General features: G+C 35.6%; 1 protein-coding gene and 1 pseudogene across 1 annotated transcript in view; one reads left to right on the top strand and one right to left on the bottom strand.

Annotated features, from left to right (window-relative positions):
* Positions 1-27,222, bottom strand: part of LOC128579417 (rho GTPase-activating protein 15-like) — a 53,888-nt gene that overhangs the window by 7,122 nt on the left and 19,544 nt on the right. The window contains exons 3-4 of the mRNA XM_053581526.1: positions 20,874-20,961; positions 11,705-11,770 (exon numbers count right to left, since the gene is read on the bottom strand). Of these exons, the coding sequence (XP_053437501.1) occupies positions 11,705-11,770; positions 20,874-20,961 (154 nt within the window). The remainder of the gene's footprint in view (positions 1-11,704; positions 11,771-20,873; positions 20,962-27,222) is intronic.
* LOC128579419 (methionine aminopeptidase 2-like) lies at positions 1,196-2,824 on the top strand (annotated as a pseudogene).

The following is a 27,222-nucleotide window of genomic DNA, read 5'->3' as shown; positions in this document are numbered from 1 at the left end:
CCTTCTCATCTGCTTGTCCCTCTGTGATCTTTCTCATACCACCGAATACTGGACTAACAAGACCTCCTTCGGCTGGGTCTTCGACTTTGCTGGGTAAACTTTTGATGTGTTTCTGGTCCCTTTCTCTTCTTCCTCATGACACCTCTTTTCCAAAGCTTTGGGCCTCATTAGTCTGCCCCATCCAGTGATTTACTCCTACTTCACAGGCATCATGGAGTTTTTGTGCTGGAAACTTCGCAAATTTTCACACTTTTCATATTTAGTTTGTATAATTAAAATAAAAAAATATATAAACTTTAATGACAGCTTCCTATCTTGCTCTATGAACACTTTATATTGATATCTCATTTATCCCTTAAAACAATCTGATAAAAATATTACTATTGCCTTCAACTTACACATGAACAATCTCAAACAGGTAGTGACCAGGTGCCTTATGTAAGATCACACACTCAGGATGTGCCCCACCTGAGATATGAACTCACTTTTATCTGACTCCAAGTTCCAAGTCCTTGATCACAACAGAATACATGGCCTCCCCACCATACCTCTATCTTCCTCCTACTCGTTTATTTACCTAAAAATCAATGCCTTTTTTAGGTCCAAGAACAAGTATTCACATATTTTACTTTTTCTCTATAAGTGTCAACATTTCTCACTTTCCCTCTGGCTTCCAAATTCCAGGCCTGGATCTGTGACTCTTACCTAATGAACTTGCTTGCCTGGATATGACAAGTTGCTGCTACCAGTATCAACATTACCTGGCCCATCAGTGCCACATGGTCCATAAATGACCCACAAGGCATGCCCTGTCTTGCCCCAAAGGGAGCTCAAAGCTTATACCTCTCTAGTTCCTAATTTTATCCAATCTTGTGTCTTATTTTCTGAGCTGTCCCTTTCTCCTACTCTCAAATGGATTATATCATTTAGCTTGTAACTATGCTCAATTCAATTCTTTGTACCAAAAAAAAAAAAAAAGGAAAAGCAAGCATCAGCTCCACAACCTGACTTTTTCTTGGTCTTACCTATTTCCCTTTCATTATTGCCAGATTCTTCCTTGTTTTGCATTCACATTCTGTCTGATCATGTTCCATTCTCTCCTAACCACTGACATCTGACTTTTCTAAAAGGTCTTGACCATTCAGATCAACACAATCTGGTGCCGCTCTCATTCCCTCACACTCTCTCAGGCAACATGGCGGGTGTGGAGGAGGCAGCGGCCTCGGGAGCCACCTGAATGGTGACTTGGATGCAGATGACAGGGAGGAGGAAGCTGCCTCTATGGCTGAAGAAGCAGCCAAGAAAAAAAGATGGAAGAAGAAGAAGAGTAAAGGGGCTGCTGCAGTAGGGCAACAAGAACCTGATAAAGAATCAGGAGCCTCAGTGGATGAGGTAGCAAGAAATTGGAAAAACAAGCATTGGAAGAAAAAAAGAAAGAGATGATGATGATGAAGATGGAGATGGTGATGGGGATGGAGCAACTGGAAAGAAGAAGAAAGAAGAAGGAGGAGGAGGAGGAGGAGGAGGAAGAAGAAGAAGAAGAAGAAGAAGAAGAAGAAGAAGAAGAAGAAGAAGAAGAAGAAGAAGAAGAAGAAGAAGAAGAAGAAGAAGAAGAAGAAAAGAAAAGAAGGAAGGAAGGAAGGAAGGAAGGAAGGAAGGAAGGAAGGAAGGAAGGAAGGAAGGAAGGAAGGAAGGAAGGAGAGATCAAAAGTTCAAACAGACCCTCAGTTCCAATATGTGACCTGTATCCCAATGGTGTATTTCCCAAAGGACAAGAGTGAGAATATCCACCCACACAAGATGGGCAAACAGCTGCTTGGAGAACTACAAGTGAAGAAAAGAAAGCCTTAGATCAGGCCAGTGAAGAGATTTGGAATGATTTTCGAGAAGCTGCAGAAGCACATCGACAAGTTAGAAAATATGTTATGAGTTGGATCCAGCCTGGGATGACAATGATAGAAATCTGTGAAAAGTTAGAAGACTGTTTACGCAAATTGATAAAAGAGAATGGATTAAATGCAGGCCTGGCATTTCCTACTGTGTGTTCTCTCAATAATTGTGCTGCCCATTATACTCCCAATGCTGGTGACACAACAGTATTACAGTATAATGACATCTGTAAGATAGATTTTGGAACATGCATAAGTGGTAGGATTATTGACTGTGCTTTTACTGTCACTTTTAATCCCAAATATGATACATTATTAAAAACTGTAAAGGATGCTAGTAATACTGCAATAAAGTGTGCTGGAATTGATGTTCGTCTATGTGAACATCATAGACGTTGGGGAGGCCATCTAAGAAGTTATGGAATCCTATGAAGTTGAAATAGATGGGAAGACATAACAAGTGAAACCAATCCGTAATCTGAATGGACATTCAATTGGGCAGTATAGAATACATGCTGGGAAAACAGTGCTCATGGTGAAAGGAGAGGCAACAAGAATGGAAGAAGGAAAAGTGTATGCAATATGAACCCTTTGGTAGTACAGGAAAAGGTGTTGTTCATGATGACATGGAATGTTCACATTACGTGAAAAATTTTGATGTTGGACATGTGCCGATAAGGCTTCGGCACCCTTGCCTTCTGCCGCAGATGGCTTGATCGCTTAGGAGAAAGTAAATATTTAATGGCTCTGAAGAATCTGTGTGACTCGGGCATTGTAGATCCATATCCACCATTATGTGACATTAAAGGATCATGTACAGCACAGCTTGAACATACCATACCGTTGCGTCCAACATGCAAAGAAGTTGTCAGCAGAGGAGATGACTATTAAACTTAGTCCAAAGCCACCTCAACATCTTTATTTTCTAAGCTTTGTTGGAATACATTATACTAGAATTAATTTGCAACATGTTGTCTGTTTTAACCGTGGACCTTTGTAATACTTTTTATTCATGTTAAAAAAGAAGGAATTTGATCAAAGGCAAACGGTCTAATTAACCAAGGAAAAAGCTTTCAGGACTTTTCAAATGTTAACTGTTTTAGTTTCTCCTGTCTAGGAAATGCTATAAAGCTTAAATTAGTTAGGAATGACTTAAACATTTTGTTTTGAACATCTAAGGGATGCTTTTTGGATGTTTATATTGCCATATTCTTACTTGAATGCTTTGAATGACTACATCCAATTCTGCATCTATACTCTCTGGTATTGCTTTTTAACCTTCCTGGAATCCATTTTCTAAAAAAAAAAAGACATTTTCAGATCTGACAAAACAAACAAACAAACAAACAAAAAAACAATCTGGTGCCCTTCTTTCCCATCAGCATCTTACCTGAACTCTGTATTCTGAACTCTGTATCGTTAGCTTCTGTCGACCTTTTTCCTTAAAACCCTCTTGTTCCTGAGCTGTAAAAATACCATATTTTCTTTCCAAATTCTTTCACTTTTTATGTCTCTTTGGGCAGGGCATGGTGGCTCATGCCTGTAATCCTAGCACTCAGGGAGGCTGAGGCGGGTGAATCACCTGAGCTGATGAGTTTGAGACCAAATTCTTTCTCTTTTTATACTCTTCCTTCCTTTTTCTTTCACTGACTTCTCTTCCTTTCCCCACTTCCTAATTGTTGGTAAGCCCTGGCATATTCTTCTAGGCCCTTGTTATCTCTCCCAGCTCACTGCTTCCAGGGGGTGTCAGTCATGTTCCCAGTCCTGTACCATCACCTGTCATTTGCTGACTCCTCGGGGGGTTACTCTGGCCCACAGCTTATTCCACATGCCAGAACTGTTTTTTCTTTCTTTTTTATTGTTGGGGATTCATTGAGGATACAATAAGCCAGATTACACTGATTGATTTTGTTAGGTAAAGTCCCTCTTGCAATCATGTCTTGCCCCCAGAAAGTGTGGCACACACCAAGGCCCCACCCCCCTCCCTCCGTCCCTCTCTCAGGCCTTTTCTACGCCGTCACTAGAGGATAGCACAGACTCTTCAGTGGAATCATTGTGTTCACAGACTTGGCCCCTTTTCTTTATGGCTTGTCTTCAAAAATAATCACTAATAATTTCACCTGAAAATTTTTTAACCCTTCGCCCTTTCTCTTGCCATCCAAAATCAAAAGGCACAGCAGCCCCAATTCCAGAATTAGCTTCATCTTCTCTATCTCATGATCATAACCTCAATTGAGTTTTTATTTTCTCCCACCTAAATTATTCTAGCTCTTGCCTTTGTGACCAATAAAAATATTTTCAGTTCATTCTTCACTTTTTTGACTTTTTTTCCCCCCTAAATTACAAACCTCACATTATTTTCCTGGAAAGCATATTATTGACAGGATAATGTTCAAATCTATCAGTGAGGTACATACAGGCTGCTTTGTATCCTCTCCTCCCCATCCTTCTTGTTTTCATTCCTTTTCCAATTATTCTCCTCATTAGTCCACATTAGCTATAGCCATGGCAGCAACCAAATACAACACGTTTCCACAATTATATACTTTTGGGATGTGAACATGCATTCATTCTTTTCACCCAGAATACATTTATCTCCCTCTTCAACCCAGCCTGCTTGCCTGCTCATTTTCACAATGCAACTCCAAGAAGGTCTCCACAGGTTCTCCTTATTGTTGGGCAAGTCACTCCTTTCCCTTTCTCCTACTTCAAAACATACTCGTTTGCAACCCTCTGTGTTATTCACAGGGTGAATTGTAACCATTTGGGGGGGCTGACTCTTCCCTCCAGCTATGCAGTCAGATAACTGGGTTTGTCTTACATTTATTTTTTCAAAATCTAGCCAAGTGGCCCACAGTAAGTGTTCAACAGATACTATTGAAACAATTGATGAACTGCATGGAGAATTATAATGAAAAATATCTGGGTTAGTCCAATATGTTAACAAAAACAAATAATACATCTCAGAATGAGATTTACAAAGTGGGAAATGCATAGGAAGTTAAAGCACAATGTTTCCATTTACACTGATTGTAGGCAAGAACTGAAGCAAATAAAGATTTGGTGTGGATTCATAAGTATCAAAGATAAATGTAAATTTATTTGAGTAAGATTAAAACCAACAAATACATTTAACCTCAGAGGAGAAAATTGAGACAAGTAGAGAGAGGACTGTGTAAAAATTGTACTGATCAGTAGTTCATATTCACAAAGCTACAGCAGAAAGGCCTAGGAATTATTAGAAGGGAAAATTTTCAGCATTTCAGTGTTAAGCACTGGAATAAGTAGTTCAGAAAAGTTGTAGAATTTATTTGGAAGATGATCAAGATTTTATTCAAGAAGCCTGAAATTAAAGACTCCTTTAATAGAAAACGTATTTCTGATTCTACAGCTATAAAACATAAGAAAAAAGTCTGTTAATAAACTGCATGATGCCAATGGATCATATTGTACATCATTATAAAAATAAACTTTTAAAAAACTGACTAAATATGAATTTAAAAATTGAAGAATGCACATATATTTCTTCTGGGGGTAAACTTAAAATAGAAATGACTGATTTTTAAAATACTGAAATAGAATTATGTAAGAGTGACTGTTTTTTGGACAATATAAAAGCCTCTTTGTTGGAGTGATATGAAGTTATTAAAAATTGATGCTAGGTCTTATCCACTTCTGATGTTTATTATGCTCTTAGTCCATCTTCATCATTTCCCAATAATAACTGATTGAGTATTTTCTAATATTTTTTGTCTCTGATTCAGATTAAGTTTTCCATTTTTCATGGGATATTTGGGGTCCATTGTCTTTTAATGTGTACTAATAAAATATCAAAGGTCAGATTTTGCTTGGTGGTAGTTTCCACGATGAAGACTGGGCATGTATGTAGGCAACAATCCTCTGGTCCTTCATCCTCCACCCTTATTACTAGATGTGGCTTAAAATAATGGACAAAGCTCAGAGTTTATGCAACAGGTTATTAGCTGCCATCTTTTTATTTTGGATTAATTGCTATTCCAGAATATAGACTCAAATGGTCCTTATCATTCTTACATGTGAAATATAAAATCTGATTAGAGGGATTAAGTTTTATCACATAACTGGTTTTGATTCTGGAAAATTGTTCATGGAGGAGGATAAAACTCACTTATAAATTCTCATTTGGGCCAAATGATTTAGTAAAGAGTGCTGAATGGATACCTGATTTTATTAATGTCTAAAGTATGGCCCCTGTCACCATAGAAGATGATACTTTGATTATAAGATGTGAGTTTTATGTATATGAATATAAATGATGTCAATAATAACTGGAACTGCTTCTTCAGTGAAATTTCTCAGTATATTACATGCCCAAATCAAACCAGATTTTCAGAAAAATAAAACTTTGCTAGTGATTTGGGGTACTAGAATGTTGGGTGTTTTTGTTTATTTTTGAAGAGAAAGTATTCTCTCTTTTTCAAGAAATGAGCATTTATTTCTGAATTAAAATCTTGTTATAATAAATATAATAGCTTCTACTCAGTCTATTTTTGTTATAAGCTGATACAGTTTTACATTTACATTACACAAAAAGGCTAATTTATTTCCTCAAGGTGACTATCTTGGGCATATTTCTGATGTCTCAGGTGCCTCCTCAGAGTCTCTCCTGTTGTTCACTGAACCCACCTCAGATGCCCCTCATTGGGTGAGGGTGAGGCCAGGGCCCTTAAGAAGCAGGCAAGTGAAGACTCTGGTTGGTGAAGAAATCGGAAGAAATGTGGAAGATAAATTCTGTCACTCCTTCTGCTCCCTCCCTCCTACAAATTTTTTTTTTTTTTTTTTTTTTTTTGTAGAGACAGAGTCTCACTGTACCGCCCTCGGGTAGAGTGCCGTGGCATCTCACGGCTCACAGCAACCTTTAACTCTTGGGCTTACGCGATTCTCTTGCCTCAGCCTCCCGAGTAGCTGGGACTACAGGCACCCGCCACAACGCCAGGCTATTTTTTCTTTTTGTTGCAGTTTGGCCGGGGCCGGGTTTGAACCCGCCACCCTTGGCATATGGGGCTGGCGCTCTACTCACTGAGCCACAGGCGCCGCCCAGCCTACAAATTGTTTTAAGCTTTTCCTACACAGTCCCTTTGCAGCTCCCTTTCCAGCTGAGCAGCGCACCTGTCTGCTGAGGCTCCCTGCACAGTAGCAGCCAGATTGGACACCGTCCTGGAAACACATCCCAGGAACTGTTTCCTGAAATTTCCAGCCTCATTTCTTTCTGAGTTCATTCTCTGTGTCCTTGATTTGTACAAGTACCTCTCCCATAAAGCTTTGTTTATGTGATTGTTTTCAAAAAAAAAAAAAATGTATATATAGGGTTGAGACAGCTAGTTTTGCTCTTGTTGCAGAGACGGATAGTTCTCCACCAAAATGTGTGCTGTGCTCTCTCTTCAGGGGTCTAGAGCTGTCACTGCAAGCAGCAAACCAGCTGGACATTCCATTTCTTCCCTATCTCCTTTTGCATCAAAATGTGACCAATTACTTAGTCCCACCACTGGCATCTGAGCAGAAACAATAGGACACCTCTTAGCTTAAGCCTTTTAAAGGTCATTAGGCTTTTTCCCAGGTTCTCTTTCCCCTTCTCTCATCTGCCTCTGCTCTTACCCACCACACTCCATTGCTTCATGTAGTAATAACTGCAATAATAAATATAATTACGATTTATTGTGTTTTCTAGGTGCTAGGCACATTACTCCAATTTTCTCACAAGTAGCTCGAGGAGATAGGTACTCTTTTAACCCTCATATTGCAAATGAGACAACCAAGATTACAGCTGCAAATATGTGAACCTGGGATTCCTAGCCTAGGTGGTCTGACTTGAAAGCCTCTGTTCCTACCTAATATGATATGCTGCTTCCCAGAGCAGTTCAATTTAGTAGGGAATTTTTAAGGAAGACTAAGTACATATAGTCCATAAATTAAGAAATACACTCTGGGATTAAGTTTATTTTATCTTAGAAAAATGTAAGCTCCAAAACAGATGCATTACACTGACCAAAATGATAAACCACAGAGAGGCAAGCTTTATAATTAAAATAGTTTTCTGAGAGAGCCTAAGGTGAGGTTTATTGAGGGACAGTAAACTATTATCCATTTATAAAGCATTCTATCAATTTCATGGATTTTTGTGGTTATTAAAAATTATATAAGATATAGAATTTATTATGGTTAATGGCCAAATCTTGAGAAAATTATAACTAGAGAACCTGGCTTCATTTATAGTAATATTGATCACTTGATCTCCTTTTTTTTCTTTCCAAAGCTTACATTAATAAAACACTAGAATTTAATTTCTTTTGTTTCTTTCTTTATTTCCATCTCTATCCACTACTCTCTAGATTTTGGACTGTAACCTGTTTTCCTAATTATTAAATGTTTGATGAGGCCATATGATGATGCAATACATATGGCTATACTAATAAGCTGCACCAAAGATAACCATGCTCACTTTGCAAGAGGACTACCATTATAAAAATTAAAATATAAACAGAGATTTTAAATGCCTTCATTAGGCTAAACTTGGTAGCTCTCTTGTTTGCCTCTCCATTTTTCATGAGATCCTTGAGCGGGGGTCTGAATAAGGCTCAGTACTCACTCTACAAAGATAAAATCATTCTATATTCATTTTGCACGGAAGAATACTCAATAATTCATGAATAGTTTTCTGATTGAAACTATTTTCATCTTTTTGCTAAATCACATCATTTTACTTCCATATATAAGTTTGTTTTGTTGTTAAAGTTATACTACAGTGGATGAGTATTGTATGCATTGCATTATTTAATTAATGCTTATGTTCATTATTCACACGGGAAGTAAAGAATATTAAAAAAGCAAACAGATTATTTTAATGAGGCTTTTTATACTACACCTTTTTTGCTTTTGAGGTTATGGCTGAATGAGTGGTTTGAACAAGTTAACCGTTTATTCACAGCCTTCGCAAAGTTTTCTGTCATTAGAAATAAAATTTTAAAAAAGTGAAATTCTTTTCTTTCTTTATTTTTCTTTTTATTAAGACATATACACATACATCATGAAAACATTTATGCATTTCTGGGGTACAATGTGTTCATTTTTTATATAATTTGGAATGTTTACATCAAACTAATTAATATAGCTTTCACCTCATTTACTTAATTATTGTGTTAAGACATTTGTGTTCTATACTTGATAGATTTGACTTATTCCCTTGCGATACACTTCATAGGTGTGTTCCCCCCATTTACCCACCCTCTATCAAACCTCTCCCATCTCCTCCCATCTTTTTCCTCTTCCCTCTTTCATCCAGGGCTATAGTTGTGATTTATCTTTCATAAGGAAGTGTGACTAATTATAAATTGGTTTAATAAAGGTACTGAGTACATTGGATACCTTTTCTTCTATTCTTGAGATACTTCACTAAGAAAGATATGTTCCAGCTCCATACATGTAAACATAAAAGAGGTAAAGTCTCCATCCTTTTTTAAGGCTGCATAGTATTCCATGGTATACATATACCACAATTTATTAATCCATTCATGGGTTAATGGGTACTTGGGCCTCTTCCATGACTTGGCAATTATGAATTGAGCTGCAATGAATAATTTGGTGCAAATATCTTTGTTGCAAAGTGATTTTTGGTCTTTTGGATATATAGAGGAATATATCCTAATAAAGGAATTGTGGGATCAAATGGCAGGTCTACTTTTAGATCCTTGAGTGTTCTCCAAACTTCTTCTGAAAGGAACGTATTAGGTTTCATTCCACCAGCAGTGAAGAAGTATTCCCTTTTCTCCAAATCCACACCAATATCTGTAATTTTGGGATTTTGTTATGTGGGCTACTCTTACTGGACTTAGATGATGTCTCAAAGTTGTTTTGATTTGCTTTTCTCTGATGATTAAAGATGAGTAGCATTTTTTCATGTGTCTGTAGACCATGTGCCTGTCTTCTTCAGAGAAGCTTCTATTTAAGTCTCTTGTCCACAATGAAATGGGATCATTTGTTCTTTTCTTATTAATAAGTTTGAATTCTCTGGGGATTCTGGTTATTAAATCTTTGTCAGAAACGTAACCTGAAAATATCTTTTCCCATTCTGAGGGCTGTCTGTTTGCTTTAGTTACCGTGTTCTTGGCAGTGCAGAAGCTTTTTTAGTTTGATCAGATCCCAGTGGTGTATTTTTTGGTGTTGCTTCAGTTGCCCCAGGGGTTTTCTTCATAAAGTATTCTCCCAGGCCAATTTCTTGAAGTGTTTCCCCTGCACTCACTCCGAGAATCTTTATAGTTTCATGTCTTAAGTTAAAGTCTTTTATCCAGTGAGAGTCAGTTTTTGTTAGAGGTGAAAGGTGTGGGTCCAGTTTCAGTGTTCTACAAGTCGCCGGCCAATTTACCCAGCACCATTTGTTAAATAGGAAATCTTTCCCCCAAATTATATTTTTGATAGGCTTATCAAAGATCAAATGACAATAAGTGTCTGGGTTCATCTTTTGGTTCTCAATTCTTTTTCATACATCTACCTCTCTATTTTTTGTGCCAGTACCATGCTGCTTTGATCACTATAGATTTATAGTATAGTCTGAAGCATAAAAAGTCAAATTCATAGAAGGAGTAGAGAGTGAAATTGTGGTTTCTAGCATCTGGGGATGGAAGGGTGTGAGAAAATTTTGATCAAAGTGTACAAAATTTCAATTAAATAAGAGGAATTAAGTTCTGGAGATCTATCACACAGTGTGCTAACTATACTTAAAAATAGTATATCATATACTTGAAACTTGCTAAGAGAATAGATTTTTAAATGTTCTCATCACAAAAAAATGGTAAGTTAATGGTGGATATGTTAATTACCTTGATTTAATTATTCCTCAATATATACATTTATCAAAGCATCCCATTATACTCCATACATATGCAATTTAAAAAGAAGAAACTTTGCCAGCTGTTTCCTTTGGTAAAAAGTACATATTAATGCAATGTAAAATGAAAAACAATTTTTTAATATACTGACTTTATAACCACATAATTTTAGAGAAAAAATATTCCCTAAAACATGTTTAATGCTTTTGAGTGTATGTCAAAAGTGATACTAAGTTTTCTGAGCAATATTGAACATAGTGGAAACAGTGGATCTCATCCACCTAACAATGAGACTGAGTTCGTCCCATGGATGGTGGCAGTGGATACAAGAAAAAATTCTCAAACTGCAAAGACTTTACAAGATGGATTTATTCTGTAATAGTGGGGTGTAACCCTGAAAAAATATTCTGGAGTCACAGAAAACTGCTTTCAGGTTTGCTTTACAGGTGACATACCTGTGTTCTTGGGACTGGATATTTTCAATTCTCCTTGCATGAATTGCCCTGCTTATTCTCTATGGCCTAGAACTTTTTTAGAAATGACCATGAAGGTCAAAGACATATAAGACAATAAAAATATTTTGTCAGTGAAAAGATACTTTGTGATTTACTAAATGCATTAAACCAAAATTATGATAAACTTAGCCATTTTGCCCTTTTCTTTATCAATAAGAGCTCAGGCCTTATTGCTTTTGTCAATCTGCATAAAATTTTAGAACATGCCTCTCAGATAATGTAACAAGTTCTATATGTGTTTCTTTTTAAAAATAGAAAAAAATACACCTTAATTTCCCAAACATGTCCCTGAAAACTGAGTCACTCCTAACATGAGGAGATTTCATATTAGCTACAAAAAGCTCTATATTTCTTAGAGAATTCAATCATCTCTTCTCTCAATCAAGGTTCTTCATAAACCAGTCCCACACAAACTTTCTAGCAAAATTAGACTACTTACTGTTCTACAGTGCTGTTGCTCAACTTTGTTTTGAAGATATCGCTCACTGACACTGTTCCCAGGCATCTAGCAAAAGATAAACAAAGTAGTCTATACTGGGGAATATTCACTCCAGACATCAGAGAAGCTCTACTAAAATGTTTTCAAGAGCAGTAACTAGCACACAGTGCAATGAGGGGAAGGCGAGAGATTGGTACATATCTGTAAAGTAAACATAAATTAAGGACATAATTTTCCCTGTTTACTAATACTTATTTTTACATAAAGCTTTTTTCTCCTATCACTGCATCAAAATCCTAGTCATCCTAAAATGTCATTCTCTCTATGAATATAATTAAAAACCTTTCCAGATGGAAGCAATCACTCCCATCTCAGTTACCATAAAACTAACGCATGCCTCTGTTCATGCCATTTTACAACAACTACAATGTTCATTTTTTCACTAGAATTATTCAGTTTATGAGCATACTTTCTATTTGTTTCTAGACTGTCAAGGATAGGGCTTCATTCTGATTCATTTTTGTATCTTTCAGAACATCTGGCATAGTAACTTAAACATAGAAGATGTCAGTAATATTTGATATAATATTTGAACAAATGGAAAGATACATAGACTAACCATTATTAGGACTACCTATAGCTAAATCTATGGTTTTATGAAATATTGTCTGAAATTTTGTATCACTTTTGTCATGGCTTATTATAAAAAAATACCTACATATATATACACATATACATATACATAGGTACATAACATATACATACATATGTATATAACATATATACACACACATATACATACATATATAATTATACACATATATATAAAATTCTGTCTCCTTTACCATATTATAAGCATTTTGAGAACAGGAATCCTTTGTCATTCATCTGGAACCTTTATTGCCTCTAGGGGGAAAAAGCATTATATCACACCTGGTAGGAGTTAATTGTTGTTAGAATAAATAAATGAATGGATGCTATAAATTACAGAGCTTCTTCTCCATGAGGCATTTCATCAATAGATTTTGTTAAACCAGGAACACAACTTTTCCATATACCATGCACATTACAGTTGCCTCCCTTGCGTATCAAGCAGAAGTTCTAAAATCATGAAGTATATAAAATACTGAGAAGGTAAGTTGAATCAGAAGTGTTGGGGCCAATTGAAATGCTTCACTGATACTAAAATAGGTAAGTGTATCTGAAAGATACAAGGTGTATTATACAAGGACTGAGAAGATAAATTAAACTGACAACTCCTGTTCCTCTAGTGTTTCTCTACTACCAGATGAAACAAATAATAATCTAGGTGTTTTTCAGGCAAAAGTTTTTGCTCCTATGCTAAATGAGATGAAGCTTTTATGATCTGAAATTAACCAGTTTCCTCTCTTGCTTTGATCCATCTTGTAGGTCTGGCTCTTTTAAGACTCATAACACTGGCTTGTACAGCTGTTCAATACATGTTTATTAAAAGAATAGTCATGATAGATTATTCTAAGAAGAAGTTATCTGGAGAATACTGACATACCTTATCACAGAATTGTCCCAGGTAGCAAATCACAATCTACAGCACTCTTCTCAATCCTTTTCACTTATCCTGTCTTCCAATGACACAAAATAAGTGGAAACTCCATAGTTGACCAAGTCCCTACACTGACCACCTCAAGTTGACCTAATTTTCATAGACTAGGCATGCAACATATATACGTATCAGTTCGGTAGGTCTAGTCCCTTATATTGACCACCTTAATATGTTGACCAGTTTGTTATAGTCCCTTGGTGGTCATCTTACAGAGTTTCTACTGGATTCTTTTCTCTTTTTTAGTGGACAGACTCTGCTGGTTCTTCGTCTTATGCCATTGTTCATGTTTTTAATTTGCCCTGTATTCCTTGCCCACAAATGTTTATGTATTGAAATTATAACCATCCTCTAAGTCCCAGTTCAAATCTTTCACATGTGAGCGCTCACTAAAAAAAAAAAGAAAGAAAGAAAGAAAGAAAAACTCTACTATGTTTCATATTTCATCTCACCCTATTTTTTGGCAGAGATTTTATAAGGCAAAGACTATATCTTGACTATATCTCTATGCCTTATATGTAGCCCTAACGAGCAAGCTGTTCATTGTAGGATTTCAATACATATTCTTATGAAGTCTTTTCCCACCAAGGCTTATATAAATAGCACAAACTTGATTAACCAAATGTATACTTACATTAAAGTGAGGTAGACTGTAATGAGAAGCTATGTTTCTGGATCAACTCTCCCACTGGAAACAATAAAAAAAAAATGCTGGATAAAATATTTTTTAAAATTGTCTTAAAAGAATTCAAAGTATATAAAGATAGTTGGAACTGCTAGGGGAAATATTTGTGGGGGATGGGAATCTGAATGCAGTGAGAGAAACCAAACATCAAAGCAACGTAAGTGCATTTTCCTATAGTCATTTGTTTATATTACACATTTTATCTTTGATCAATCAACCTAACAGAATAAGGGAACAAGGTTCTGCCTGAGATTTCATTAAAAAAAAAATGGACACCAAACATTAAGCTTTTCTCTTTCTCCAATCCCAAGTGAATACAAAGAATATAAAGAAGACTTTCTTGGTAGAAGTACAGTGTTTAGGAAGAAAGAAAAAAAAAGAAGGATAGAAGTGAAAAACAACATGGTCCCTGAGAAGTTGTAGCACAGCTCTAGCCTTCTTATTATGTACGTATAACCTGCAAATTTTATTCTATTAACTTAGATTGAAGTAATCAGTTACTGGTAATGTCCTAGGCTTCTTAAGAAAAAATGCAAAATACTCTGTAGAAGGATACTTTCTCAGGGAAATTCCTATGATAATAGTTGAATAAAAATGATCAGCACACAGTCAAAGATAACCAGACATACAAGAAACAAAGCCTCATTAGTAAGAACCAGCAAAAATCAACTGAAACAGACTTCAGATGTTAGTATCACAAGACATCAATTATAAAACAACTATGTCTCCAAGTTTTAACAAAATAAAGTCTTCAAAATGCTTGCAGGAAACAATTAACAATCACATACTAAGTTCAAACAAAGAAACAAATGTCTAAAAGTAAACATTGCAAGAATTAAAATCAAATCCATATTGCATATCACAAAAAGAGACTGATATAAAGACCTGGAAGATAAATAAAGATAAATTACTTGCAATGCAGCTCAAAAAGAGAAAAATTTCCCAGAAGAGGACTATGGATTGGATTGATGTGACACCCAAGCAATCCATTTGTTCCAGCTCCCCACTCTGCCATTTATCACCCCTCTTTGTGTGTCTCCATGGCCATCCTCCCCGACCTCACTATAATTTTATTTACCCTTCCCCTGCCTTTGATTTTTTTGACACATGTATTAAATTCACCAGAAACCTGAAAAAAAAAAAAAAAGAAAAAAGATATGACAAGGAAGGGTATAAAAAATTTGAAGAAACATTTAATGTAGGTTTAATTTGAAGCTTAGAAGGAAATAAGAGAATGTAAAAGGGGATACATTTGAAAAAACAATGCTTGAAAATTTTCTAAAATATATTAATGACATCAATAAACAATTTCAGAAAGCATAACAATCTAGGCAGAAAAAAGTAAAAAGATATTGATGTCTCTAGGCATCATCCTAAAACTGTGGAAAAATAAAGATAATGAGAAAAATATTATGAGCAATGAGAGAATAGCAGTTATGTTAACAGATGACTTCTTGATTGCAATAATGGATGACAGATAACAGTAGAATGATATTTTTTGATGAGCTGAAAGAAGTGACTGCCAACTCAAAATTCTATACCCAGAGAAAATATATATTTCCCAAATGAGGGAAAAATAGAGATTTTTTTCAAATAAGCAGACACTAAGATACATTTCTAACATAAGACTCTAAATATAAGAATTTCTTAGAATACACTTCAAGCAGAAGGAAAAATAATTCTAAAATGCAAGATTAAGATTCAGGAAGAAATAAATAACAAAGAATGCTGTAAACATTGAGCAAATATAAACCTACCTTTACTGTATAAAAGAGAATAATGTCTAGTGGTGTTAAATTAAAATGCTAGGCAGCAATACCTTAGGAATGAGATAAATGAATTAAAAATATTCTGAAGTAATATCTTGGAAGAAAGTAAAGGATTTGACTCACTTTAGTCTTTGATATGAACCAGTGTTGTAATCCTAGGCTAACTACTAACAGAAGAGAAAAAAGTATGTCCCTCCCAAACTAGCAGAGAAAAACATGGAATGATGGAGTATTAAAGGGCAGAAAAAGCAAGACATACATGGCAAAAGAAGAAATAAATACTATAATTATATCTATATAAATTAAAAAACAGACTATATTAATATTTTAAGGGATATAGATATAGGTGGAGAAATATTAAAAAAAACAATAAAATAAGGAATAAAATGCAAATAATCTTCCTAACTCCAGAGAAAAAGAAGAGGTGGTGACGATGGCAAAGGGACAATGATAGAAATGGGGCTTCTAGAAGGTTGAGAGGGTTTATATCTTGTTGTGGGTGGTGCTGATGTAGGTAACTGAGTATTAACTGTTTATATTTACATAGGAATTTTATACATTTTACTAAAAATTATTTCTACATTATTTTATAATATTTGTTTAAAAAATTTAGTAAGTTATGGATCAGAATATGTATATGTGTATATATACAAAAGAAAATCTATGAGAATGTGAAAACTATCCTTTCCTTCACAATCCAGGAAAACTACATCTAGGGACACTGGCAGTCCTCCTCACTGGAGGGCTAGTCAAACTCTGAATAAAGTTTGTCCTAATTTGAGATAAAGTGGGCAAATTAAAACTATGTATATAGATGTATAATTTCATGTCTTGAAAGAGATGTGTTTATTCTGAGATTTTTATCCTTCCTAGATTTTGGATTGAGTATTTTATAATGTCCTTTCTGTTATAAAATGGTGATGATAGTAGGTGGCAGGTTACTATGTAGTGTCCTTACTATAAAAACAAAACCAGAAGAGGTCGGTCTGCTAGCTCTTTTAATAGACCACTGAGGAATAAGAGCCTATAATTCTCTAATCTACACATACCAGTGAAGTGATTCTGTGGTTATTTCAGGGGAAAGCTGCTTTGGATAAAAATGTGACTTGGGTATTGTAGAGTGAATGTTTGTGTTCCCCTAAAATTCATATGTTGAAATTCTAAACCCCAATTTGATAACATTGAAAAGTAAGCCCATTAGGAGATACTTAGGTCATAAAAATAAAGACCTCAAGAATCAAACTAGTGACCTAATATTAACAGACGTAAAAGTTTTCTCTCTCACTTTCTACTGTAGAGTGAGGATACAGTGAGAAGATGGCTAAATGGAAACCAGGAAGCAGTCCCTCATCAGACACCTGATTTGCTAGGTGCCTGTACTATGAGAAATAAATGTCTGCTATTTAAAACAACCAGTTGGTTGCTGGTATTCTGTTGTAGAAGCTCTAAGAGAATAAGACAGATATGAACTAAAAGAACTTCATTCAGAAAGAAGGGAGCCAAACATGGAATGTGGGATCATTTTGTAATATGCTATATTAAATGTGAAAACAGTAAGGGTAAGAGTCAAGGGAAGAAAATAAGGGCTCTGGGAAACTTCATATAGACATGCAGGAAGTTATATCTAGGGCCCCAGATGGATAGATGGCTTCATTTTCCGTATTAGTGCTCGCATATGACATTTTATGCTGCTTACGCATATACATTTTCATTTCTGGAGGCTGTGCGTTATGTAGTCTCCATAATTAAATATGTCTCTTGTATAAATATCTGAATCAGCTCAAATGCAAAATTAATATAGGGTAATAATATGTTCTAATTATACTATATCATGTACCATAGAATATATTTACTTACGTATTTTTTTTTTTTTTGTGACAGAGTTTCACTTTGTCACCCTCAGTACAGTGCTGTGGCGTCATAGCTCAAAGCAACCTCAAACTCTTGGGCTCAAGAGATTCTCTTGCCTCAGCCTCTCAAGTAGCTAAGACTACAGATGCCTGCCACAACACCTAGCTATTTTTAAAGATGAGCTCTTGCTGGTTCAGGCTGGTTTGGAACTCCTGAGCTCAGGCTTCCAGAGTGCTGGGATTACAGGTGTGAGCCACCAGCCCAGCCAACATATTTATTTATTTATTCATTTATTATTATTATTATTATTTTATTATTGGGGATTCATTGAGGGTATAAGAAACCAGGTTACACTGATTGCATTTGTTAGGCAAAGTCCCTCTTACAATCCTGTCTTGCCCCTAAAAGGTGTGGAATGCACCAAGGCCCCACCCCCTCCCTTCTTCCCTCTCTCTCCTCTTCCTTTCCCCACCCCTACCTCCTTCTTTCTCACTCTGCTCTCCCCTTCCCCCACCCCTACCGTGTCCTTAATTGTCATTAATTGTCCTCATATCAAAATTGAGTACATAGGATTCATGCTTCTCCATTCTGTGATGCTTTACTAAGAATAATGTGTTCCACTTCCATCCAGGTTAATACAAAGACTATAAAGTCTCCATTTTATTTTAAATGGCTGAATAGTATTCCTTGGTATACATATACCACAGCTTGTTAATCCATTCCTGGGTTGGTGGGCATTTAGGCTGTTTCCACATTATGATTAATAGAGCATAATTATTTTATAGTCATTATGTATTTTTATTTTTATTAATTAATTTCATCTCTTATTTTTTCTGTTGTCAAATGTCACCATTCTCATCTTACAGGTGAGGAGTCTTAAGTTCAAAGAAGGGAGCAACTTTGTCAGCTACTAGAATTATATCCCTGAGGTCCAACTTCAAAACTCTGCTCTAGCTACTTTGCTGCTTTGTTTCACCACAGCATTAACATTCAAAGATCATTTGTATAAAGATTAAAATGCCATTTACTCTTTTAAATCACCTTCCTAACTCACTCAGGCAACTTCTATCAATCCCTTGGAGGAAAGGACAGACTTTCCCAGAAGCACAATTAACAACACCAGGACATGCATAAAGGGTTGCAAGAGAAATTCAGAAACTTGGGCATAAATCCCATCCAAAATAAAGCCACAGCATCTTTAATCAAGGCCTGGCAGTCATCATTATCATTTCTCTGAGACTAGAACTGGTAATGTGGGCTATCCCACTAGGCCTTTAATACTTGGTTAGAAACGAATCCAAGAAGTTGACTAGCAAGACAATTCCAGCAGTACAAACATGAATCGAATCTGTAATTCTCTTCCTCGTTACCACAAAACAGTTAGTTCCTGCCCTGAATTCACTTTGAAGACAATGAATGCTTTGGAGAAACTGTACAAAGCATTGAAAACAGGGCCAAAAGTAATAAATACGGACTGCCAAAAAAACGTTAACCAATTTCCTCTATAAGTCAAGTCTATTGTCAATTTACAATAATTCTGAAGGTTGAACTAGAGGGATGCAATTAGTAAGCTAACTTGCAGGGTTTGCCTCCAATCTAAAAGGGAGTTTTCTTTCACCTGTATAAAATTAAACAGCTGGTAATTATATCTCCTGTTAGGAAGAGATTAAAATAATAAAATAAAAATAAACCAATGCTTTACTATGGAATCTAATCTCTCCCATTATCCCACACATTCACATAAACTCTCCTCCCAGTGGAATTCTTTTCACTCAGCAGGATGAAGATCATCTTCTCAGCAGCCTAACTCAGCAAGGCCAGCCACTTTCCTTCCTTCCTGACTTCCCCTTTAGAACTTATTCAAAGGGAAGACAAAGGACCTGCAAGTGGATGGGAGTTGTTTTGTGCCTGGCCCTTAGGGTTACTTTATTTTTCTTAAAAAGATTATGTCAACCTTCTTGTAGCCAAAAATAAAAACAAAACAAAATACTAAAACAATTTTCTCAGGCAGTTTGAATTAAAAATACAAAGAACCGAGATATATTTTTAATTTATTCATAATTAGTTTACAGATTGGCCCACACTGAGACTCCAAAATCAGCACACCACCTGGGGATAAGGGCTATTGCAATTATCAGAAGCAAGCCAAAAGCTACCTTTTGTTCTTGCTAAAATCTTCTTAAAAAAAAAAAAAAAAAACTTCTAGCAAATGATTTTCTATTTCCTATTTAAAGAGGATTACATAGCAAACACAACAGTGGCTGGAGAGCAAAGAATTTACCATCGTTTTATTACCTGCCAAATATAAATTAGTTTATTGTGGTTTACTCCTGCCAGGCGACCCCTCTCCTTGTCCATCAGGCCAGTGGGCTATGAAGTCCTTCCTAAACAGGAGGCTGTCAGTTATGTTCCCTGTCCACTGTCTTCTACATCGTACAGTGTCTCTTGGCTCGGGTAGCAAGGTTGTGAGCTTGAATTGGCCCCAACAAATTGCCTCCACTTGCTAGCTATCACTGTGAAATCTCTGCAGGCATGTATGAGGCCCTCCTCCAGGTATAATGAAGAAACCCTACTAATTTCACTTTGTAATAACTACAGGATACAGAAATTATATTTGCTCCATTAGATGGAATCACAGAAATGTGGAGAAAGGTTAGCTTTATATAGTGAATGTCACAGTTAGACTAAGGAAAAAAATCACTTTGTTAACGTAGAGTGTTTCCTCATTGGTAACACCCTACATTAAGGTGCCATTTATGAATAGTTTATTATTATTTATTAATGTCTGAAGTACTTTATAGCATGCTAGATAACAACTTAAATTCATGTGTTAAAGATGCACATACATGGTTTAATACAATTTATGTCTTATTCTTTAAAACAGCTTCCCTTGGTATCATCCGTTAAGCATTTATTACTAATGCATTTTATAACATTCTTTATAATACATTATTTGAGCAAGTAGCTACATTTAGTGATCATTTCATAAATAAGAATAACATATTTATAAATGGCACCTTAATTTGAAGTGTTACCTTCACATTACTATATAGCTGCTCACCATTCATCTCATTTTGTGATTATTCTCCAAATGCACCACTTAATAAAATAGACACTAAGTTCTATTTCCCTTCATCTGATTAAAAGTTTATTGAGTCATTTTCTCCATCTGATTTCAGATGTTGGTAGCTTGGAAGTTTTAGTGTGATTTCTGACAAAACCAAACTTTTAGTACAACGATATTTCTGAAAAGATGATTAACAGTAGAAATAGAGAATTATTTACCGTATTGGACAGAGCCTGTTGTTTGGATTCTTTGTAAAATTCAATTTTTCTACTAGAAAGAACAATCCAGGAAGTAGACCAGTTTTTCCTTAGGAAAAAACAAAGAGGAAAAAAGCATTATCAGTTGAAGAAATCATTTATAGATACAGTATGAGCAACATTTGGAATGAGTAAATACCATCGTTATTTTTAAGTAGTCTTCCTGGAAGTATTCTCTTTATTAAAATCTATAGGTGCCATGAAATTTAGGTGACAATAAAGACATTCTGTAATTACTGAAAAGCATGGTCTTTATAGTAAAAATTTTTCAATTTATAAATCTTCCTGAAATCTTTTCCAACTACTAAAATTCCTATTTTTATGTAACCATGTGCCTTGCTCTCATAAAAAGTCTATATTTCTACATCAAGCCAAAAATAGCAAAGTAAAATAGAAATCAGAATCCCTTCTTTCATTTTGTCTTCTCTTCATTGGTTTAGTATATTTCAGAGGATGAAAAACTAACCAGCTCATATGTCATTGCTTAATTTAAAATATTTTCATAATGTTGAATCTCACTGGAAATCAAAGAAATGCAAACAAACACAGAGGCATACTTTTTCCCTCTTTGCCCATCAATTTGTCCAGGATTAAAAGGAATGATAACATCTAGGGTTAATGAGAGTATAGGAAATGGGTTCTCTCATACCCGATAGGTGGGAGTATAAACTGGTATGTCCTTTCTGGAGTGCCATTGACAATATATTTTTAAAACAATCTTTAAAAATATGCATATCTTTTGCCTTTACGTGTTCATTACTATTAATTTAAATTTATTCTAAAGAAAAATATCTCACTCATTGTTAAGGCTGTATGTTTAGAAACAAATGTACATCATTATTTGTTAATTCTGTACCAAAAATATCAAAAAATAAGAGATTTGTTAAGTAAATTGCATATGGTAGATTCATATAATGAAATAATGAACCCTACACTTCAGAAGAATACTGACATGGGAAGATTTTAATGCAAACCATAATGCAATCTACAGTCCAAAACTCCATGCTGTGCTGTCTTCGTCACCCATCTGAAACCTTTCTGATTATTATTATCATTTTTAAGGAAGCAGGAAACAGTTTTTTGAGGATGAGAAAGGTAGGCTTACAGAGTAAGAAAGTTTATAAAGTGGGATACATTCACCATGGACATGAACAGGCCTCCATTACTAGGGAAAGTAGGCAAAGAGGCCCCTTCTGATCATTAATTCCATTCATTAAAAGACAAGATATTGCTTTTTCAAATGTGCCTCCATGACTTCCTTGTATATTACTTATAATAAATTTTAAAATATTTTTAAAATTTCATTCTCTCTTATCCCATTAAAAAAATAAGTTCCCAAATGGTAAAAACAATTTCATCTTTATAGAGGTATCCGCAGTTCCTAGCATACTGCCTTGGACAGAATAGAAACACAATATATATTTATTGAATTGGTGAGTGCACTTTGGCATGGAAAAAAGTCTGACTATGATAATACTTAAATCAGGTAGTAAAATCATGGCTTTTTCTTTTCCTTTATATTTTTTGGTGTTTACCAACTTTTCTACATTAAGCATACATTATTTGTACAGTTAGACTATGTGTGTGTTTGTGTTGTGAAAAGTATTCTTTTTAGATGACAAAGCATTAAGGAGATTAATATACATAAGTTTCTATCCATTATATCATATTGCTGCAGCTTGCTTTGGCTTAATATTAACTTTAAAATAGTTGAATTCAACTTTTAAAATATTTACAGAAAGATTTCATTCGGGTCAATAGAAAACCCCACAAACATATTTTTTAAATGACCATTCAACAACTTTGTGTCATTTATTTCCATTTGTCTCTTAGAATCTAGGATCTTGATGAAAAGACAGCTTTGATTCAGCAAGGTTAGTGTTTGCAAGAATTAGGTTGCTCTTACACGTCTGACGCTTTTTTAACGACGCGTCATTGTGTTATTATAAAAAAGAACAGGATAAACAGACACACAAGAAACACAATGTGTATTTTCCAACATAGGAATACAAACATCACGTTCTTGGATCCTCTTGTCTTTAAATGAAGAGTCAATTTTTCAATTAAATAATGAAAAGATGTAAAGAAGTAACACAGGAAGAAAATCATATAGGTGTTTTCTTCTGCCCTACTGCTCATTTCTCCTTTTAGGTACCGGTAGCTGCAAGGTGAACTGAAGGAGCCATAGCTTTCATATGCTACAGGTTGTAATATTACATGGCCCCAAATAGCAGAAAGAGAAACGTTAGAAAGACTGCTGGTCTAGTCTGGGCATCTTCTGTGAGCATCCTTATTTTATTATTTTAACCATATGTGATGAGAGAGTATGGAACACCCTCACACATGACGAATCCATATTTAACCTGCCTGTTACATTTCCCACTATATTTTTTATCTTTTGGCAAGGAGATACTATACCTTATTTGCGTCCTATCTATAGTAAGTCCTGGTTAAATGGTTTTGATTTGAATCTGTTTCAGATGTTGATCGTTTATAAACTTTCTGGCAAAACTTCTCCTTCCTTAAAGTTGGAACTGGAACTGGTTAGAACTAACGTTGCATGAAATTCAATTATCTCATTGTTCTTGATTAGGACTTTGAACTGCTGTGAACTGTGTTCTTATTACGTGAACAGAAGAATGAGCTGGAGAGGGTAGGAACCACAGGTCTTGGAACTTTAGTAATATAAATTGCTTTGACACCTTAAATACAGTGCTATTTCTTTTTGTGTTCGTAAACTGTAAACATTATCTTTATCATATTAGAATAAAAGTGAAAGCATTTAAATCTATTGCTTGGAAAGAATGTCATTTCAAAATGAAGAATAAAATGCTGCTGACAACCTTTTAGATGTCCTTCTTTCATTTCATTTCCCCCCATGATTTCTTTTAAAATAATAACTAGCATAAGTTATTTTGAGTTCCTACTGTAAATTTGATCATTTAGCATAGGTTTAACTTCGCAATCAAAAAATGATAAGGTACGAATAATGTCCTTATTTACTAATGGACGAAAATGAGGATCAGAGAGTTTAGGTGATGTACTTAAGGTCATACCTTTATATTTATAGTTAAACCCAGTCTTTCTGACTCCAAAACTTATAATCTGTTCATTACTTTTTTAAAGGGTGAAGCAGTACTACCTTAGTTAAGGATATTGTCAATGTCAAATTTCAACATAGTTTGGGTTGAAATCATTAAATCATAAAAGTTAGTGTGCACAGCCTGTGACAAAATATCAGCCATCTGAATTCTGTCATTAGCTAATTTACCTTATTCTTATTAGAAAATTAGGGGAAAGACTCACCACTCCCAAGCTCTCTTCCCTTAGAATTAGCACTGTTTCAAGGAGTAGGACCACGTACCGTTTTATTCCTCATAAGAAATCAGAAGTAGGTGTATGTTCCTAACTGGGTGGAACCTGTCTCTTTCCTACAAGGGATTATTCTGGTCTCAGTAAGGAACAAATCATCTGTATTCGGTAAGGATCATAAAACCAGAAAGGGAGTCAAGAGCCTGTAGTCTAGGAGTAGCTGAGACTTCATCTAATGGGAACAACTTTTAACCTATGACTCAAGTCTGACCCTTCCTCTCTGAACAAAATACTCTAGCAGCTTGATCATTGTCCATACAATATCTGTTCAGTCCATTCCTCATTCTGATATGTTTGACTAATTGTGATGGAATAGTTCTTAGGATCTCAGCGGAATGGCCTTTTCACTCAGTTACTTAACACAGTGAGACACTGTCATCCCTGGAGAGAACATGGGAAGAATCAGTTGGCAAGATTTTGCTCCAAGTGAAACCTTTAATATTTTCCATATGCAATCAAGTAACTATAGGTGACTGCTATTCAGTGTATTGGGTGACACCTCAGAAAGTGAGTAACTTCTGTAAGCTTAAAGGACTTAGCCAGGACAGGTGAGTCTAGCAGTTTTGGATAAAATTTTTCAAATAAACCTTTCTAAAATGAAGTTGTTTTTAGAATAATAAAAGTTCGTCTAATCCCCCAGTCTCCCTGCACCCACAAAGAGAGACACCATCTCTGGTCTTTTAGGTCCTTTCCAGGATGGGGCACAGTATCTGACCTTCAGTAGTTGATCATTAAAGGTTTTTTGAGTAAAAGTACAGGTATATATGGATTTTCAAATTTCAAAGGGTCATGCATCAAGATTTTTCCTGCTCTGTGTTGACTATTGTTTACCAACAAAGACAAAGAAAAAAAGAGAAAAAAAGTTAAATTTCCCTTCTTTGTTCTTTACTATTTTAATACAGCACTGCTAGCATTCCTTTTTTCCCTAAATTATTTAACCCTGAACATTTAGGCTATTTTTCCAATATATAATTCTAGTGGCTCATCCCTGAGCTTCTTCCAAGGGTCTTCCTATGTCTCATACCTACACAAATACTATGAGCTTGCTTTGGGCCCCATGGTGTGCCACACATGGCGCCTGGTATTCTATATGAATCATGTAATTTAATCACTAAACCAGTCATAAGTACCTGCTAAACATTTACAACATGCTAAACACAATTCTCAGGGCTTAAAATATTAAGGAAAATAAGAGATACATAAAAAACTTTACCTCTAACTATAGAAAGATGGGAAATAATCATGGAAAGAAATAATCCTCCAAATAATTTCAGTAGGTGGGCTTAACCTCATATTATGGATGAGAAAACTGAAGCATAGGGATGTTGCATTCTCACCAAGGGCAAAAAAGTCATAAAGATGGGGTTCAACCACCAAGCCTCCTAGACCCTGAGGCCCCTGCTCATTCCAGCCTCCCCAGAGAAGGTGGCATGCAGCCCACCCTTCAGTTGTGCTCAGCTTGCCTGTGTGGGGCCTCAATGTAGGAGCTAAGAGAGGGAGTCACAGAACTGTTTCCAAAGAATTGCCAGACCTTCTTTCTCCCTTGGAGCAAAGTCACTCTTAGCTTGACCTGGATTGTCCCCTGGTGTTGCCCTGCAAACCCTTTATCCCCGCCTGCCATCCATTCCATACCCAGTCAGGTCCGCACATTTCATCACAACTTGGAGAGCATTCTTTTCTATTTTTTCACAGGAAGAGATAAAAATCAAGCTGTGAGATAGATGTAAGGGGTAAATAAGACATACGGTTCAAAAAATATCTAATTTTAGTAAATCCAAAGTCCCATGAATAAGCGAGGCAGTCCCCGGTCTCCAGACAGATTTATAGGAAATCAGGTAAAGGATTAATCCTAGTGACTCAGGGCAGGAAACAGACACCAGGACAAGAAATTCAGGTGTTTATTTTATTAATATTTTGACACACAGAAAAAAATCGCATCTCAGAGGGGAGAAAGGTACTGACTACAATTAGGAAGGGGGGAGAACTAAATTTGTATTAGGGCAATTATATACAATTTATGCAATCAGTGGGGCATTTATCCAAGTGAAACCCTTCACAAAACTTTCCTAAAAACAGATCTTGAGTTGTGAAGTTGCAAAATGCCAAAAAGAAAACCAAACTAAACTGAAAACAAACACAAAAAGCACCTATAAAACAATAACCAAAAACTCAGTGTGGACATCAGCTTGACATTCTACACAATGAACACCGGATGGCAGCACATAATAACAGCAACTTTGTCACTGCTCGTCTGGAAGAAAGCTTGATGGAAAACCGCCCTTAAATTTTTCATTGCCATTCTAAGAATCTGTTAGCTTCAGCTCTAGGTTTAACACATTTGCTTGCTCTAAACACCAAAGCTTTATATTCTACACTCACTTCTCTTATGCCTTCTTGAGGTAACAACACATTGACAAACCAAAAAAGCCAGAGGAAAACACACATGTGATTACTTTGCAAATTTTAGCCTCCCCTATTTGGGCCATCTGCCTTTTTTACCTGACTTGGTCATGCTGGATTTGATTTGATTCTGCACCAGTGATGGAAGTGAAAGTGATTTACTCTAGTGTCTCTGACTGATTTACTGCAAAATCACTCTGACACTGTTAAATGTTCAGACTTGTTCTCAAACTAGTAGGTCTAGGAATGTATTTTCTCTCTCACATTCTAAGCTTCTTATGATTTATGACTGCTAAAAGGTGTGTTAAAGAGACAGTGAAGTATAAAGGACACACATTTCTGTCAGTGTTGCAAGAAATTGAGAAAGACAGATATAGCCATGAAGCATTTATTATGATCCTGAGCAGAAAATACTAAAGAAAAGATATGTTTGCATTAGGCAGGCACCTTAGTATCACAGGAAGTCCATTCTAAATAACAATTGTTCAAGCAAACAAAGTTTAGGATGAAAGCAGGCACTAGCAGACATAACCACTAC

Source organism: Nycticebus coucang, unplaced genomic scaffold (assembly GCF_027406575.1).
Source record: "Nycticebus coucang isolate mNycCou1 unplaced genomic scaffold, mNycCou1.pri scaffold_53, whole genome shotgun sequence".
NCBI lineage: Eukaryota > Metazoa > Chordata > Mammalia > Primates > Lorisidae > Nycticebus > Nycticebus coucang.
The sequence above is the reverse complement of the archived record's forward strand: the minus strand, read 5'-3'. Positions and strand labels throughout refer to the sequence as shown.